Source organism: Tamandua tetradactyla, chromosome X (genome assembly GCF_023851605.1).
Source record: "Tamandua tetradactyla isolate mTamTet1 chromosome X, mTamTet1.pri, whole genome shotgun sequence".
NCBI lineage: Eukaryota > Metazoa > Chordata > Mammalia > Pilosa > Myrmecophagidae > Tamandua > Tamandua tetradactyla.
In genome coordinates, this window is record NC_135353.1 from 141,428,978 (window position 1) to 141,449,508 (window position 20,531).

Here is a 20,531-nt window from a genome sequence, read left to right on the forward strand (position 1 = left end):
CTTTGTCTGTCCAAGGAAATGTGGCGAACAGAGAAGAGTAATCCAAAAAGGACTGAGACAACAAAACTTGCCTTTGAGGAATTATAATTCATCTGGCTTTTGTTGATGATTTAACTATTGCTTGGAAAAATTCTGGGTTTCTATTAAGCCAACTAAACAACAAATTTATGGGATGTTGGCATATCTGAAAAAGCGGTGGAGAAAGGCAAATTTGTTCTTTCTCTGGGGGAGAATGTAGAAGAATTTCATCCTGAGGGTCTTGGTTTTTAACTCTGATAATAGAACATGGGATCAAGTGATGATTTTCTCTATTAATGAGTGTGAAAAAGTTGGTTTTGCTTTCACTGTTTAGCCCCTATCAGATTCCAAAAGAATTTTTGAGGAAGTGAGCTATTCTTTGTGCTGTTTTGCTTTGTACGAAAGGAAGAAAAAAATCTGCAGTGAGGAAAAACTTTCTAATTCTAAGCATTATACGCAAGTTCTTTTCCTCTTGAGAGAAATAGTGTTCTTTCTCCATTTTGATTCCTTGCAGGCAAAGAAATAATAGGATTGTAAAAATTCTTGCACATCTCCTTGACAAAGGACCGATGGACCATATCTTCAGTTTGACTTAGAGCATTGTATTTATTACAAACCTTGGCCCCAAAACATTATTTTTATTTCTATAAAGAAAAGTTTGTATAGCTTTTCAGTTCTGTCTGTGGCACCCGACACAAGATGCTATCTTTTGGAGACAGGATTTCATCTGCCCTAGACAGTTTTTTATTCACTGTTAACTTTCAGAATATATGAACTTTCTAAAATATGGTTTTTAAAAACAAAACGTTTAAGAGAAATATTATTTTAAAATGACAAAAGTATGAAGGTTTCCCTTAAATAGCCATAACTGACTCCAAATTGAAAAGTAAATCAAATTACATTTTATTATCCCTTCTTTTCCAGGTAACAGAAAGAAAGCAACAATTGGAGAAATGCTTGAAATTGTCCCGGAAGATGCGAAAGGAAATGAATGCCTTGACAGAATGGCTGGCAGCTACAGATATGGAACTGACAAAGAGATCAGCAGTTGAAGGAATGCCTAGTAATTTGGACTCTGAAGTTGCCTGGGGAAAGGTAAAACCTCTATCATGAAGGTTATTTTGAACATACATGAAAACACACAGTAATATGATTTTATAAGGAAATATGACTGTGCCATAATAATAAAATCATGCATATCATCCTTCTTCATATTCCCTCTCTTCAAAATGTCATCAGTATTTTAACTCTCTGTATTTCAGGACCAAAAAAAAGCAGTAGTAAGCTTTAGCAAGGGTCTCCTCAAGGCCTGGTTAGAATTAGATAGGTTATGCTTAAGTTCTTTAAAAAATCTGTACGTCATTAGTCAGAAAGTATGTCCAGATTGCTGATGTCCTGACCAAAAAATTAAAAAAAAGAAATAAAAAGAAATGAATTTGAAGGCTACTTTGCAGCTGCTATCATTTCCATCGCCAAAGGGCGCAGGACTTTCTTCAATCTTCAGCTCATAAATCCTTGCTGTTTCTCTGATGGCCAATCAGACATTTATTGTTCCCTAGAATTTAAGGTCAAGACACTCAGAGCTTAACATTTCTTCCAGTTGAGTCATTATTATATTATTTGAAAGTGGGTTGATATAACGGAAATGACTGATACTAATAATATGTTTTCACCTCAGACTTTGCCAAGGCATTGGGCTATTTAGAAAAAATAATGACCCCTCCCCACCATACTTTCAGACTTACAGGGCAGTTGGAAAAATATTATAAACCCCATATCTAGAGAAGTCCAACATATCCCCATATTCCTGCCTCCCAGAGACCCAAATCCAACAGTTTTAACATTTGCCGTATCATCATATTCTTCTCTCTCTCTGTCTCGACTTTCTGAACACTTTTGTGTAGATTGTAAACATCATGCTCCTTGAACATGTGATACCACTATATACATTTCCTAAGAACAAGGACATTCACCCATATAAGAACCTTAGGTGCAGTTATCAAATTCAAGAAATTTAGCATTGATATAAAGCTTACGTAGACTATATTCCAATTTTTTCATATGTCTCATGGATGTCTCTTTAAGCCTTTTCTCCTCCCTTGCTGGATCACATCCAGGATCATGTTTTGCATTTAGTTGTCATTGTCTCTTTAGTTTCTGTTTCTTTTTTTTTTTTAATTGTGGGAACATACATACAACATAAACATTCCAATCTCAACTCTCAGGCATAGCATTTAATGTATGGGATTAATCACATTCACAATATTATAGTACCCTCACCACCTCCTGTTACTAAAACTTCCCCATCTTCCAAAACAGAAACCCTGCACCCATTATGTAATAATTCCCCATTCCCTCAGCTCCCACCCCTAGCAACCTGTACTTTAATTTCTGTCTCTGTGAGTTTTCACATTCTCCTTATTTTCTTTGTGGTTACCAGGGGGCTTAAATTTAACATTCTAAATCTATAACATTCGCATTTGTTTTGATATCAACATAACCAAACTATGTTTCTATACCCAGCTGTCACCCAACCTTTATATACTTCTTGCCACAAATTACGTGATTACACACTATTATTTCAAAACCACCGACATATTGTTACATTTTATGAATTTGCCTTTTAGATCATGGGATTAAAAAGTGGAGTGACAATCTAAAAATATAATAGTACTTTCATTTATATTTACCCATGTTGTTACCCAAGCTGGGTATCTTTATTTCTTCATGTGGCTTTGATACATTATATGTTGTCCATTCCTTTAAACTTGTAGAACTCTCTTTAGCATCTTTTGAAGGGCTGGTCTAGTAGTGACACACTCCCTCAGCTTTTATATCTGAGAATGTCTTAAACTCTCCATCATCTTTGAAAGACAGTTTAGCTGAATATAGAATTCTCGATTGGCTTTTTTTCTTTTTTGCTTTCAGCATTTTAAATATGTCATAGCAGTTCTTTCTTGACTCCATCATTAATGATGAGATATTGGCACATATTTTTTTTAGGCTCCCTGTACATAACACATTGCCTCTCTCTTGTGGGTTTCATAAATCTCATTCTATCTTTGGCATTGGACAGTTTCCTGAGGCTCTGTTCACTTTTCTTCGTTCTTTCTTCTTTCTACTCCTTAGGCCAAACCATTTCAATTGTTGTATCTTCAAGTTCTCTTATCCTTTCTTCTGCCAGCTCCAATCTGCTGTTCAACCCCTCTAGGGAATTTTTATGTTTTTAATTTGTTACAGTTGTCTTCAGCTTTGTTTGGTTCTTTTTCATATTTCCCCCCTCTCTTGAAATTCTCTTTATGTTTCTCTGTCATTTTTCTCATTTCCTTTAGGTTTTTGTCCATGTTTTCCTTTAGCTCTTTGAGCACCTTCAAGACCATTTTTTTTCCAAAAGTATTTTGTATGTCCAGGTCTGGTCCAATTCCTTGATAGTTTTTAACACTTTAATCTTCTCCTCTGCCTGAGCCATCACTTCCTGTTTCTTTGTATATTTTGTGACATTTTGTTGAAAACTGGACATTTTGATATTTTAATGTGTTATGGCTGGAATTTAGACTTTGGGGCATCTGTTCCTTAGGCTTGTATCCAACAAGTTCATAACAGAGCTTTCCTTGATTGCCAGAAGCTAACAAAAGGACAAAAAAAATAGCTTTTCTAGACTTTGCAGATAGACCTGTACTTCAGGGCTTATCCATACAATCAGTTTAGAGAATCATGACAAAGCACCTCATACAAATACTACATTTGTAAGCCATTATTTAGATTGAACAGTTATATTGCTTAGGTGTAGGCAGGGCTACTGTAAGAAATAAGCCAAAAATACAGTGGCTTGGAGAAGAGGGGAGTTTATTTCTATCTAGATATTTCAGAGTAAGAGGAGCAGCTTTACTCCTTAGAACCCTCCCAAGACTTAGGTTCCTTCTATTCCATTGCACTTCAGTCCTCTAGGTATTTATGTTCACGTGGTATCTTAGTTTTCTAGGGTCCTCAAAGCAGATACCATGAAATGGGTCAGGTTATGCAATGGGAATTTACTAACTTACAGTTTTAGGCTGTATGAGAATGTCCAAATCAAGGTATCATCAAGGTGATGCTTTCTTTCCGAAGACCAGCTACAGGTGATCCTTGGCTCCTCTGGCACATGGCAAGGCACATGGCAGTGACTGCTGGTCTCTCCCTTCTCTTCCGGGTACATGGCTTTCAGTTTCTTGCTTCCATGGTTTTCTCTCTCTGTTCGAATTTCATTCTCTTATGGGAGAATTAAGACCCACCCCAGGCCTTGCCTTGACTGAAATAACCTCATCAAAAGATTCTACTTGAAATGGACTTACATCCACAGGAATGGATTAGATTTAAGAACATGTTTTTCTGCTTCATACCACCACACATTGAAAAGTCTTGCTCACCACCACCACGCCCCATTCCAGCCCAAGAAGAGGAAATGAAAAGGAAATGAAAAACAGCCAGCTCTCTTTTAAGGGTATATTATGAAAGCTACATGCATTGTTTCTACTCTCTTCCACTGGGCAGAACTTAGTCACATGACCATATCTAGCTCTCAGGGATGGTGCCAAAATACAGTCTCTAAGCAGGGTGGCCATGTGTCCTGCTAAAACTGAGTAGGTTTTTACTAAAATAAAGAATGAGAGAATGGACTCTGGGGGAAAGTTATCAGTCATGATCAGAAAAATATCACTCCTGCCTTTTGTATTGGCTTTATAATCTCCCCATTAGATAAATGCAGAACACAACCTGTGCAATCCATCTTGTTCTTTTTAAAAACACATGGTCAGTTGATGGTAGTTTCTTGCGTATGAACCCATACGTTAAAATAGGGCATATATATGATCTGTTAAACATGCATGGGGCAAGGGGTAGTACATGTAGGGGTTTCATAAAAACCATTCTGGCTTCACTTCCATCAGGTATACGCCCTTTAATACCAGGAATAATATATTTGATTGTTCATTTCAAATTTAATGGGTTAGCTCTACAGATTTAATGTGGAGTGATATAATGGTGCACAAAGGAGTAGCACTAGATATGAATGGAATTTAAAGAAATCTGACTCCAATTTACAAGTGACTTAGGAGTAATGTTAAAATTATGTTCCACATGAACTCTGTTATTCCAGAATCCCAATGAAGCCATTGACTAAGTTACCTAAAGATTTGTTTTTATTTTTGCATAAGCCTCACCATTAAACACTAAATTAGAAAATAATGAACTTTGCAAATGTTTACACCTTAGCCTTATCATTTACAAGGTTTGAGTGGTATAGCAATGAGTCAGTTCATTAAGATGCTGGAAAATAATTATATTCCATAAATCAATGAGTAGTACTACTTGAGATTAGATAGGAGGAAAGTTTATAAGATTGGAATTTTAAAACTTTTTTTTATATAGTAAATAGAATTTAAGACTTTCTGGATCTTTTGAAACACTAAACTTGTAATGATATACTCTAAGATCCACTAGTGATCAAATAAATAGCATACATTTATTAAAATATATTTACATCTAAATTACATAATTCATTTTATAAATGTATTTGAATAAAGTTAAAGATTCTTTAAAATCACAGTCATATAGTAAAAAAGATGTGCCCTACAGATCTAAAGCAATCATATTTATGATAATAATTCTGTCTTTTAACTTAAAAAAACGAAACTCTCACACATGAGATCCCATGATTCTTTAGTAAATTCTCATTTCACATACTAGATGGAGAACTTGACTCAAGCTATAAGTCTCATCTGCCATTTCAAAGAATAAATGTCAGATTAAAAAATTAACAAATTGAGTATTCATTTAAATGCAGTGCAATAAATGCATTTGCCAATCATTTGCAGTATTTTCGACTTCGAGAAAATTTTGAATATATTTAGTCAATTAGTTTTTTAGCTGTTAATTTGTTTTGACTGAATTTCTCTGTTATGTTGATCTAAGAACATTTATTTATATTTGAGAAGGTTTGCAAGTTTAGATTAAAACATTCTTACATATAAAAATTTCAGTTACCTGTTCAGTGATTATTCAACCTTTAGTTTATCCGAACAAAGCATACTTTCAGGTATATTGACTACAATGAAATATTCTTAGTTTCATTTTTACTGGATTTTAATTATTCCTATTTATTATATGTCTAATTTCAGAAAAAAACATTTATAGTGGCTTAAGGAAATACTTCTAGTGCAAATGGACAAGCACACATAAACTTGAAAATTAGGGGGGATTGGCAATTGTACTTGGTAAAATAATACACACTTTTACACAGAAGGATACTCATAATATCACAAGTAGGTTGGGATGAAGAGAGAAGAGTGAAGTCACAAATTTGACGCCAAGATTCCTACCAGATAAAATCAGGAAGTAAACATATTTATGAGAGTTTCAGTGTCCAAATTATAAACTTATCATTAAAATATTTTTAAAACTATACTAATAATCTGATAGCTTTTTCTAGACCTTAAACCCAATAAGAAAAAAACACCAGATGGCAATGAGTGAGACAGCATCCTCACCCATATTCTTAAAATGAACATAATAATAAGATTTATATTGCCATTTTTTCTACCAGCATCTCTCCATGCAAGATAACATATAGCACCAAAGTGCCATTCAACAAAAGCAATTCTGCGAGGAGACAAAATATTGTAGCCGAAGCTTAAAGTTTGCGAAAAGTCAGTTTTTGACAGATTTTTAGATTTTCTAGAGAAATATATAACCATGTAACACCCGTGAAATCAAGTCTCATAAGTACGATTTGAGTATGATTAGGTGGCAAAGAGTTGAAGATTTTCTGCTCTGAAGAGAGAAAAGAAGAGTACCTTTAGTGTCTTTACTATCTTAGAAAGAATCGAGATTCTTCTCAATTGAGAACATTTTTATATGTGCTACAACATGGCTAAATGGAAAGCAAGGACTTCTCGTTTATAGTGTAACACTAAAAGGCTTCAATTGCCAACATTTTCACCTATATGGAGTTTTAGTTTGTAGCTAATGTATCCCAGAAATGCATGTTCTTAGGCTTATGCCATTCCTGTGAGTGTGAGTTCATTGTGAGTAGGACCTTCTAATGAGGTTACTTCAGTTAAGGTGGGACCCAGTGGCATCGGGATGGGTCTTATTTCTGGAGGTCTTATATACAGAATGAAACATAAGAAAGAGAAAGCCACAGGGAGTGGCCAGAAGCTGAAAGTCAGCGGAACCTGGAAGAAAAGGTAGAGGCCAGAGAGGCCAACCATATGCATTGCCATGTGACAGAGGACCCCAAGACCAAACTTTGGGTTGAGAGTGTCACCTTGGTGATAGCTTGTTATGAACTTCTCCTAACCTCAAAACCATGACCCAGTAGATGCCCATCATTTAAGCCAACCCCTTACATGGCATTTCCTTGCTAAAGGAACCAGTCAAAAAGAAATTGGCACTTGAAACCTTTTAGTGCCAAACATAGCTTTAAAAGGAAAACTCACCACCACCACCACCTCAAAAGCATTTTTACTTCTCTAGGAAGGAATATCAGAATCTCTCAATGAATAGATTTATTTGAAATCGCAGGTGAGCTATTACTTTAGAAAGAAAAACTATTGAGAGTAAAGCTCGATAATACCTTCTTAGTTGCTGATAGTGTTCAAAAGTGAAGGGAAAACGTTTTTAGGAGGCATGAGCTATCAAGTGTTGAGATACACAGTGCAATGCAAAGGAATATAGTGGTCAATAATGCTAATGCTGAGTCTAAATGTACTCGTTTCTCCTAGCAGTGATGTGCTTGGCAAGATCAAAACTAGCAAAGGTTTGGAAGGAATATTCCAGCTGGAGAAGCAGAAGAGTAATCCTTTAAAAATATATATATTTCACTAAGTCTTCAAGTGACATGGAAGTTTTAAGGTTTTGGTTTGTAAACAGTCATGTGATATTAAACGGGGTGGGGGATACTACCTATTCTAAGTTAAAAAAGCATTGGGACCTTTAAAGTTAAGTCCTTTTAATACATTTGTGTGCATTAATAAAACAGACAAAATATGCCTAATAATAAAATTAAAATCTAGATTACATAGTCTTGTTTACTATATTCTTATCATGGGTGCTCTATCTCAGAATCCCTCCCACTACTGGTCAAACCAGGTCCTTCCACAAGGACCCACCATGCTTTAGATTTTGTGGGGAACAAAAAGAACTAGTTTCTGTAAGACTAAATTTCACATTTCACCACATTACTCTAGATGTAGGTAATTCCCAGAGGACTCAGGGTCTGTGATATAATCTATGTTGGTAACCACCAAAGCAGCCATGAATCCCTGATGTTTCCCCATGTGCTACTAGAGTTTATTCATAAATCAATTTAACAATTAATTTCTCATCGGCTGTCTATAGAGACATGGCGTATGTGAAAGCCACTCTCCAATACCATCTGAATTCTAAATAACTTCCCATTGGAACCCAATAGAAATGTCATTTGGGTCTACCACAGAAGACACAGAATAAACAAATGGAGAAAACCATCACAGCGTGACCGACAATTATGTCAGTAAGGTGCACCATGAAAAATTTGCTATTAGCTTGAGATGAATAATTTTCAACCTATAAAGGAACCAAAGTAAGATTGGAAAATACAGATTCTTGTCATACTGGCCAGTGTTCTTTCTGAGCTGAGCAGAGGCTAGGGGCAGTTCACCAGCCCTCTTCTGATGATGTTCCCTTAAAGAAAAGGTGGAGAGAGCTGGCCTAAAATCACTCAAGGTGTATTCTGAAATCCAAGTTTCTTGCAACATATAGTAAAATTGGTAACACCGTATATGATGCGCTGTGATATTACTTATATAAAGGTTAAAAGATGTAAAGAAAATTATACCTTATTTAGAAATGCATGCAGTGTATTAAAAAAACAACACATGGGAGTGGATAAAAATTGAATACAGGAGAAGAGCGACCTCTTTGAGGGAAGGGAAGGAAATAGTAAGGGATGTATAGAGGAAGTTTAAATTATATTTGCAATATTTTATTTCTTAGCATGAGTTATTGATTATAATTTATAATGTCTCAGAATATAAAATTATCTATAAGATAATATGTATAATTTTCTGGACCTCATCACCTATATTAGAGCAGGAATCCCTGATTCACATTAACTATTCCCTGGTGAAAATAGCACCAGGAAAATGAATTCAACAACCTGGGAATTGAGAATGCCCATTAAAATGGAATAAGAGAAAAGTGTGGGTGGTCAATTTATTTGATGGCAGTGAAGGCTTCTGCTCTCCTGAGATCACTTCTATTCAGAAGGAATCGATGCCAAAAAAAAAGGCAAAATCTGCAAGCTGTTCAGTGAGAAAACATCAGAGCCTAAGGTCCTCTAAAAATTATGCTATTTCCCTTTGTGTAAATCAGCAAAGGATGTGAAAGACACGATCTCCCTGCCTCTGTTTCTTGATTACTTTCTTACAGTTAGAAAGATTAGCAATAAAACAGTCGTCCACCCTTACTTAGGTTCTCGCAATAAAGCTCTCCCATATGATGACTGTACAGAGATCTGCCCTCATAGTAACCAAACTAAGTCTAACCAACTTCTTTGGAAGAAGACTTAAGGGACTCACTCACCAAGAGAAAAGCAAGACTAGATTCCAATGAACTGGAGCAAGGGTTGTCAAACTACAGCTGGGGGAGGTTAAACCTATCCTACCACATGTTTTTGTAACCCCCCCCACCAATAGGATAATAATTTTTTATATAGTTTTAAATGGTCGGAAAATTGTATTTCATGATGGCAGGGTTAAGTGGTAGAAACAGAAACACTGTAGCCCTCAAAGTGTAAATTATTTACCCTCTGGACCTTTCGAGAAAAGTGCTAACCCCTGACATCGAAGAAAACTAATGTCAAAACTGTGCCCTAATCACTAGTGTCATGTCTTCTTTATGAATGGGTTTCAGAAGTTTAGCTTTGCCATACTCCTTTTGCTAGACCAGAGGAGTTGAGGAAGTGGTCTTTCCTAAATATAACCCCTCACATAAATTCTCTTGCTGTTTGCAATTCAATAGTCACATGCTCAAAATCAGAGCTGCTAGAACGCACAGCTCTTCTGAAAGATACTGGTTAGTGTATGGCACAGTTCCACATGTACTTGGAGAGGATAATAAACCCAAGAGGTTCAGGTACCCCAGGTCAGATTTGTTTTCATCTCACAATAGAAAGAATGAGTCGACCTGCAGAAGTAGTTAGGATGGGGACCAAGAGCCTGTCATTTTCCACCTAGCGACCATGCTTCCAGGCTGAAAGGAATGGAGAAAGGGGTAAAAAAAAAAAAAGAAGAAGAAATTTTAAAAGTAGTCCAACCCTTCAAAAAGATAAAGGAGAAGGTTTTAAAATTAAAATAAGAAGGAGAAATTTTACAATAATAATAAAATAAATTAGATAAAATTTAGAGAATGGGAATTGAAAAGTTAAGCTATTGATGCTAATTTGAAAGTTCTGAAACCCAAGTACCCTTTCACCCTGTTTGTAAAGTCAGTCTGCTTCCATCAGAGTAGTATTAAAGGGGACGACAATTAAGAATTTGAAAGAGTGGATCACTCCTAGTTCCATGGTCCAACATGCCATGAGGGACATGTTGCTGTGACATTTGTCACCCCGTAAATGATGGGCCATTTTTTCCCCTTCAAATCTTACAACTCTCATTAATGGCATTTGCATTTACAGTTGCAGGTCACAAATACAGATATCTCTAGTGTGGAGACAGTGAAAGGAGGAAACAGTAAAAAAAGCTAGAGGAGATTGTCAGCACATGGGGCCTTTGAGTAGCAGCCTTGCACAAGCTCCCTGAGCCACCATGACAACCCCTTCTCTCTCGGACTATTGTGTGGATATTAAAAATTTCAAGTACAAAGAGGACAGGGGAAATCTTTTTTTGTTCCAGGGTGTTTCCCATGCACCTACCATTGTGTCTGACACATAGTACATCCTCAATAAATATCTCTTAAATAAAGTAAGTTGCAATTTAAGAGAGAAAAGCTAAAATACAGTAGTAAAGTATTACTTCAGAAAAGAGAAAAATTTTTCTGATTTGCTGTTAGAATCATATAAGTGTCAGAAGAAACAAAAATATGAGCAGGCGTCTGGTCAAATACTCCTGTTTTATAGATGAGAAACCAGAAGTTCTGGTACATAGCAAAACCATGACCAGAATCCAACATTAGCTCTGATTTCCATTTTTTCCTCCTAAATCAAAGTATTAGAAATCATATTTTCTAGCTAACACTAAAGTAACAAAAATGTGTTGATTATCCAAAATAAGAATAAGTTACACAATGGCTAAGTTTATAAAGATAGAAAATATAAGCCCGCATTCAAATAATAAAATGAAAAATCTATGAGAATTTATCACATATTATAGTCTGCTTTATTCCCATTGGTGCGATCTTGGATATCAAGTAAGATTTGTTAAGGTATTAAAATCACTCTGATAAGTTGGACTTAAGTAAATCAATTCTGAAGGTGCCATAATTGGCCAAAATTATTTAGCATATGATTTGAACATGAAACTATAACCATAAGAAAATATATATTTGCATGTCTAAATAGAACTTTATTTCTCTCATCATCATTATGTTTGATCATCAATATAAGCACTAGAGAGAGTTTAATCTATATGATGTTCTGAATTACCCACTCAAATATTTTAGTTCAAATTTAGTTTTCTTAGTCACAAATTACCAGTTAAATAATTCAGCTTCATTATACCCTTTTAATATCCAAGATGTGGACCTAAAAGTTTGAATGGTCAAAAATGATTTCCTGGAACAATCTTTGTTAGTATTAAAATACTTTAAAACCATATTTTTTGGATCGTCCATATCTACCATTTGAAATAAATTTAACAGGTACATTGTATTAGCGGTAGTCTTTGTAGACCAAGAGTTGCCTGAGAGACTCACGCTGCCCCCTCCCCAACAATAATGTCGAGTTGAATTCAACATTGAACGATGGTAAAGAATGCATAATAATTGATGTCTGAATTGCTACTTTTGTAGCAAGTTATCCTGATTTTCACATTTATTTCAGGAACAGGTTTTTATATTATCCAACATTAAGAAAAACAACGATCAGTTTCCTTAATTACCTTTCTGCTGTCACAGCAGTCCTAAAATTTAATGACTGTCACCTAATAAAACCTTGTGACAAGATGTGTCTTTCTGTTTTGCTGGTGATCGTCAACATTGGCTGCACGCTGAAATCACCTGCGGAACATTAAAAGCTCACCAAGACCTGAGATCCACGCCCAGAGAGTCTAATGTAATTGATCTGAGTGTTCCGGAGACTCTAATATTCAGCAAACTTTTGAGAACCACAGGATAATGCAATAAAAGATCCATGAATTACGAGATCTCCATTCAGTTCAATCAACCACCTACTGTATTTTTTCTTTTTTTTTGGTAAACAGTCACCTTTTACAGTTGAAGATCTGTTCTCTGTTCCCATATTATCTGGATAATTGCCTCCAACTCATCACTCCTCTTAACTATAAGAGCATGAGAACTATTACTTATTCCTAAGGTCTGTTACACCATCATTCCCATGAAAAATTACATATATTTTTTTAAAGAGAGCACAGTAATTTATCTGTGAAGTGAAGTAACACTAGCAGATCATTAACTTGGTACAATGAATGCATCAAGCAGCTGTTACTTAGAAAATAGAACATCTGTTAAATGCCATCGGAGTCACTATTCACTGTCATAATAGTTATAGCTCTAATTTCTGTTCTGCACATTCTGCTTTCATGAAATTCTTCCTTCATAGACAATACATTATGAATAAAAAGTCAATACCCATTGCTATAAACTCTACTATTTAATGTTTTATGTTCTTCTTGAATTTATCATTATATTATTCTGTCACATTAGCCTAATAGTAAAATATGTCCTAAACCTCTAGCGATGACAGAGTAATGGAGGGCCTGAAAAAATAATTATCATATTTTCTCATGTTTAAGATATTAGATTGCATGATGCACCATTGATCTAATTACAGTGGCTGGGGAGCAAAAGAAACACTACCACTTTAAACATAAACATAACATTGCATCTCAGTTTCAGAAACCTTCAAATGCAGCAAATGCACATCTATGAATTGCAGTAATATGGCAATTTGTTCACTTTTTTTCCCATGGAATATTTTAATAGCTGAAAGGTGTAAGGGTGCTCTCCCATCCCTAATGTCCAGAAATGATATATGTATGGAGACTGAGTGAAAAATTCTCTTGGAGAGAGGGATCATTGTTGTTTTATTTTTTAATTATTTTTGAGTGAAATTAAAGCAATAAATTTCCAAGTACATTTTAACAAGTAGATATAGAACAGATTTTAAAGTTTGGTATGGGCTACAGTTTCACGATTTTTTGTTTCTTATTCTAGCTGCTCCAAGACACTGGAGACCAACAGAAATGTCGAGACAATGACTCAGCAGTCATACTCATTTGTTAAATCCTATCTTCTCTGTTATAGCTCCGCCTCCTCTTTAAATAGCAAATATACATTAAAAAAAGCAATAAATTTTAAAGTACATCACAACAATATGTTGTAGAACAGAGTTCAGAGTTTGGTATGGGTTGCAGTTCCTCAATTATAGGTTTTTATTTCTAGCTGTTCTAAGGTACTAGAGGCTAAAAGAAATATCACTATAATGATTCAGCACTCATACTCATTTGTTAAACCCAACCTTCTCTGTATACCTTCACCACCACCTTTGATCTTTCTCCCACTCTTTAGGGATATTTGGGCTATGGCCATTATGATTTTTTCATATTGGAAGGGGCTGTGAATAATATGGGATGGAGGATGGAGCTAGCTGATGTTCTGGAGAGGCTGGGCTAGGTTTCAGGACTCATCTGGTCCAGGGAACCATCTGGAGGTTGTAGATTTCTGGAAAGTTACCCTAGTGCATGGAACTTTTGTAGAATCTTATATAATGCTCTAGGTATTCTTTAGGATTGGCAGGAATGGTTTTGGTTGAGGTTGGCATGTTATGATAGGTAGCAATGTCTAACTGAAGCTTGCATAAGAGTGACCTCCAGAGAAGCCTCTCAACTGTCTTTGAACTCTCTCAGCCGCTGTTATCTTATGTGTTACACTTCTTTCACCCATTTTTATGTCAGGATGGCATTGTTGATCCCATGATGTCAGGGCCAGGTTCATCCCTGGGGATCATCTCCCATGCCACCAGGGAGATTTTCATCCCTGGATGTCATGTCCCCTGTAGGGGAAAGGGCAATGGTTTCACTTGTAGAATTTGGCTTAGGGAGAGAAAGGCCACATCTGAGCAACAAAAGACATCATGGGACCTTTTAAAATCCCTTTTATGGGTACATTTGGTCATAAGACCCTTCATCCATATTAGAAGGTGCTTGCACAAGAGATCAAGATATAGCTAAATTAAATAGAATTTAAGTAGCATCCTGTGAAAAGAAAAATACAGAAGCTAAGGGTGTTATGGCACATATTTGAGTAGATGTGGGGCTGATAGAAGATGGAATCTAGTAGCACAGGAGATACCAGATAATAAAGAAGGAATGGAAGGAATAGGAAAGTGGAGTGAGGAGTTGTGCCAGGAGTTTAATCCCTGAGAAAGTAAGCCCCTTGACTAATGAAAAATAATATTTACACAAATGACTGAATACCGTTTTATTCATGAACTACATATAAATGTTCAATGCTAGGTTTATCAATAGAGTGTGATTTTTACCATGAACTACATTTGGCCATAAGCAGTTATGAACGCTACCACAATATTTAATGCTTTTTAAAAAATCGCATGTTCATGAGGGTGATATCTTTAATATCTTTGAACTTGATCTTATAATTTTGAGGCACCAGAAATTGATCCATGTTTTCTATTTTAATGTTCCCGTTCATTGAGTGAAATATCACTGGGCATTAAACATTTTCCTTTGAAAGTCATCTGAACTTTGCTAGATGTTTTATACATGATGATTCCTTGTGAACCATGAACTATTTGCACCAATATTTCCTAAATCAAAACTTCTCTGATCTCTTCCAAGACATGGAAACTTCTACTGTCTTAATGGCATGCAAGAGATCAATATCTCTGCACACAATTAACTTTTAATACCAATGCTAAAAATGGTGTCATCTTTATGAAGATATTTTAAGACATAATGAATAATTGAAATTGAAAATGAAAAAAGCTACTTTGTAAGATGTTGTCTTTGCAAATAGATCAACTGGAGAGACAAGCCCCTAGCCTGGGATGTGGGAAGCTTACATGCTCATTTGCATTTATTTCAGTATCTATGACATTCTCACACTCAGATATAAATTTTGTAAGAGCAGGGACTTTGCTTCTTAATCATTTTACCTGAAGTACATAGAACATTGATGCCCATGTATGGTTGTAAAGGTTGTGTACTCTACAGGATTGCAGACACATGAGTGCAAGGGCTGAGGTCTATCCCACGTCCACTCACAAGTGTACCTTCTGAGGGGCTGTGTCCTCCCAAAGGACATTTGTCATAATTTTCTGAAAAATGATGTAGAAACACCTGTGACCCTGCTAGACTAGAGATTAGCATCTGGTAGCTCAATAAACCTTTAAGATTGATACATGAACAATTCCTTCTATGAATTGCTAAGCTCACCCATGTGCAACAAATGACACCCACATTATAGATATACCTCTTTGCAGTAGCAGGTAAATGCCTTTAGGATTAATTATCTTAAATTCAGATGTTTCATACTCTAAAAGAAAAACACAAGTACTCAAGTACTAAATAGCATCTTAGAGTTGAGGAAACAGTGATTTTCTCTTATAGATAATTTTTTGTCATTCAATCTTATATTTTCCCTAATTTATTCTCTCTCCTTATTTGACGTCAGAGACAAAATCAAAGCAAAAGAAAAATATAGTGATTTTGAGTGGGCCAGAGCCTGGCAGTGGGCAGGAAAGATATCCACAAGAGCTATTTAAATTTCTAATAAAGATAGAAAACGTGCTTCAAGAATATTTAGGAATAAGAAATAAGGTATAGCTTGTCCTCACAGAGACCATATTTCCCTGTTTTACTTGACCCCCCTCTGTTGCTTTATGTACATATGTTTGAGTTCTCTCTCCAGAGGTGAACTCCTTCCACTTTCTTGTTATGGCTACTTGTAAGTGATCTTGTCCTGCTGTGACTTTGCCTTGCTCTGGTGAGGACATCAGCTCTAGTTCCAAAAGGCTTTTCAGCTCATGTATCTATCTTATCTGCTAAAATTCTTGAGAGAGGGTCTGTTTTGCTCCAGCATATCTCCCCGTGGATGTACACCACTTGGCTTGTGCAAGTGGGTGGGGGAGAGAGATTGGGGGTGATGCAGGCACGTGGAAGCTGGGTCACGTGGTCAGTCATGACATGTTCCAAAAAGAGGGCCTATGGGGCAGGCAGACAGCAACATTTGTACTAAGATCACTTTTTATAGCAGCTCTCTACATTGTTTCTAATATTAAATGTGCGTGTTTTCATGCTTTGTGAAACAAGTGTTAGGGAATGGGAATTTAAATCTGGGGTCTATGTATGTGAGAAGATCTGTGAACTTGGACGGGAAAAAAGGAATCACCTTTATCTTCATCCAAATCTAACTGAAATTAAGGCTCTCCTTCAAGTATGAATGTGAGCAGCAAACTGCAGTAATGTCACAAATACCCGTGACTTTGTCACCTGTAAAAATGACATCAGTGATTTTTTGAGATTTTTAATTTATTTTTCTTTAGCATGAAGATTGTAGACAATTCGAATTGTTGTCCTAACTTTTAATTAGCAAAGAAAAAAGTGATTTAGTTTTATATCACATTCAAGTTGTTGCATTTACTGCAAAATATCATTTATGCCCATCAATACTTACTGCACAGGCCTGACACTAGTCTTGTAAATACATGTTAGATAAGAAAACTATATCACAAATTAAAAAGAATATTTCAAATACTGTAATCCAGCCTAATTGGTGTCCTTTGAAGTCCTATATATTTTATTTTATAAATCTAAGTACACTATTCTGAGAAAGCATCCTTGGGCCTCACTGGATGCCAGAGGGGCCATGGCACCCAAAGGCTAGACATTTCCTACTGTAGAAATACAATAGCACCATACTTGCTAAATTCTCCAAATGCAGTTCCTTAAGTTCTGCTTTTAGCTGATACATGAACATATTAAATAAATATATAGTTATATTTGGATGGGCTATGCATATGCTTGTTATTGTGCATACACATGAATTAATAAAAAATAATCACGTTATGTTTAAATATACTTTCATATTACCCAGTAATAAAACTGTAGAGTATGTGGTTTGATTTTCATGATATAGAGATAACCGTGCATGGTTGTAGGTTTAAATCCTTGCAAAATATTACCATGGGCAGGAATCAGGTGACTAGGAGCTGAAAATATCTAATTGGTTAAACACAGGCTACTCTAAAGGTCTAGAATGAGTTGAATCAAGTATCAAGGAAGAGCCTTAACACAAAACCAATCAACAATAAAACTCTAAGGAAGAGAGAGAAACTGATTTCAGAGTAAACTCATTAGATGCCTGGACATCAGCAAAACAATGACAAGCCATACTAATAAACAAGAAGATATAGTCCAGGAAAAGGGGCAAATTAAAAAGATGTAGGGTATGCAGAATTTGGAACAACTAATGAAAGATGTTCAAACAAATCTCCTAAATCAATTCAAGAAGATGGCTAAAGAGATAAAGGATATTAAGAAGACATTGGGTGAGCAAAAAGAATAATGTGAAAGTAGGCACAGAAAAAGAACAGATCTTATGGGAATGAAGACCCAATAGGTGAAATAAAAAAAAAAAAATACACTAGAGGGACACAACAGCAGATTTGAAAAGGCAGATCGAAGAATAAGCTAACTAGAAGACAAGTCAATCTAAATCCTATAGACAGAAGAACAGATAGAGAAAAAACTGGAAAAAAATTGAGCAAAGTCCTAGGGATTTCAATGACAGCACTAAACATACTATTCCAGTATGCTTCAAGCATACTGTCCCCAAGGTAAAAGAGAAGGTAAAAAGGCAGAAAGAATATTTGAGGAAATAATGGCCCCAAATTCCCCAACTCTTAAGAAGGGCATAAATATACATGTTCAAGAAGCACAACATATGCCAAACAGAATAAGTCCTAATAGACCTACTCGGAGGCACATACTTGTCAGAATGTCAAATGCCAAAGATAGAATATCCTGAAAGCATCAAGAGATAAGCAATTTGTCACATACAAGGAAATTGAGATAAGACTAAGTTCCAATTTCTCATCAGAAACAATGGAGGTGAGAAGGCAATGGTATAATATATTTAAGGTACTGAAAGAAGAAAACCAGCCAGCCAAGAATTCTTGATCTAGCAAAATTGCCTTCAAAATTGAAGAAAAAGGCCAGCCATGGTGGTTCAGCAAGCAGAGTTCTCACCTGCCATGCTGGAGACCTGTGTTCGATTCCTGGTGCCTACCCATGCAAAAAGAAAAAAGAAAGAAACTGAAGGAAAATTTAAAATATTCACAGATAAACAGAAACTGAGAGAGTTCATCAAAAAAAAAAAAAAAAAAAAAAGGAATGCACCCCATAAGAAATACTAAAGGAAGTTCAGCAAGCTGAAAGGCAGAAACAGAAGAGAGAGACTAGGAGTTGAGCATATAAATGAAGATTATAAAGAAGCGTACCTCAAAGGGTAAAGAGAGAAAAAAATAAGATATGACATATAAAAGCTATAGGATAAAATGGTTAAAGTAAGTGATGCCTTAATAATAATCACATTGAATGTTAATGGATTAAAGTCCACAATTAAAAGACACAGATTGGCAGAATGGATAAAAAAAAGTATGACCCAACTATGTGTTCTCTATAGGAGACTCACCTTAGTCCCAACGACACCAACAGGTTGAAAGTTAAAGGTTGAAAACAAGATACCCCACACAAACAGTAATCAAAAAAAGAGCTATGGTGCCTATACTAATATCAGACAGAAAAAAACAAACAAAAAAAACTTTAAACATAAAACTTTTATAACAGACAAAGAAAGATACTGTATATCAATAAAAGGGGCAATCCACCAAGAAGAAATAGCAACTGTAAATACGTATACACACACCTAACCAGAGTGCCACAAAATACATGAGGCAAGCAAGGCATAACAGAAGGGAGAAATAGATGTCTCTACAATAATAGCTGGAGACTTCAATACACCCTTCTTATCCATAGATGGAACATCTAGACAGAGGCTCAATAAAGAGTGAGAGAAATTGAATAATATGACAAATGAACTAGATGGAAGAGATATATAGAGAACATTGTACCTCCAAACAGCCAGATATAGATTCTCAAGTGTTCATGTGTCATTCTTCAGGATAGATTATATTTTGGGTCACAAAACAAGTCTCGATAAATTTAATCAGACTGAAATGATGCAAACCATTTTCTCTGACAAAATGAAATGAAAATGGAAATCAATAATTGGCAGAGAACTGGAGACATCAAAAGTATATGGACGTTAAACAAAACAATCAACGGGTTAAAGAAGAAATTGCAAGAAAAATCAGTAAATATCTTGGGACAGATGAAAGTGAGAACACAACACATCAAAACTTATGGGATACAGAGAGACAGTGCTATGAGAGAAATTTATAGTTATAAACACATTTAAAAAGAAGAATGAGGTAAAATCAAAGACCTAAGTGCATATGTGGAAGAAGTAGAAAAAGAACAGCATACTAATCCCAAAGCAAGCAGAAAGAAAGAAATAACAAAGACTAGAGTAAAAATACATGAAATTGAGAATTAAAAAAAAAAACAATTGAAAGAATGAACAAAGCCAAAATTTGGTTCTTTGAGAAGATCAAGAAAACTGATAAGCCCTTAGCCAGACTGACAAACTAAAAAGAGAGAAGATGCAAATAAATAAAATCAGAAATCAGAGGGGGGAAATTACCACTAACCCAGCAGAAATAAAAAGGATCGTAAGAGGATCCTGAAAATAACTATCTTCCAACCAATTAGACAATTTATATGATATGGACAAATTCCTAGAAACACAAAGAATCTACACTGACTCTAGAAGAAATAGAAGACCTCACCAGATCAATTGCAAGTAAAGAGATTGAATCAGTCATAAAAACTGCCAAAGAAAAGCCCAGGATCAGATGGCTTCACAGATAAGCTTTAGCAATCATTCCAACAAGAATTTATAACAATCCTTCTCCAACTACTTCAGAAATTTGAAGAAGAAAGAATACTACCTAACTCATTCTTTGAGTTACCAAAACAAGATGAAGATACTACAAGAAAAGAAACTTAAAGACCAATGTCTTTAATGAATATAGATGCAAAAATCCTCAACAAAATTCTTGCCAATTGAATACAACAGCACATTAAAAGAATTAAACACCATGATCAAGTGGATTTTATCCCAGATATGCAAGAGTGATTCAACACAAGAAAATCAATTAACATAAAACACTGCAT

The 20,531-nt window shown here is 35.5% G+C and overlaps 1 protein-coding gene across 8 annotated transcripts in view; it reads left to right on the top strand.

Moving 5' to 3' along the window:
* The window catches only part of DMD (dystrophin), a 2,428,671-nt gene that overhangs the window by 1,171,069 nt on the left and 1,237,071 nt on the right, over nt 1-20,531 (top strand). For all 8 annotated transcript variants that reach the window (XM_077145121.1, XM_077145123.1, XM_077145120.1 and 5 more), the window contains one exon: nt 943-1,113. In XM_077145121.1, coding sequence (XP_077001236.1) covers nt 943-1,113 — 171 coding nt within the window. The remainder of the gene's footprint in view (nt 1-942; nt 1,114-20,531) is intronic.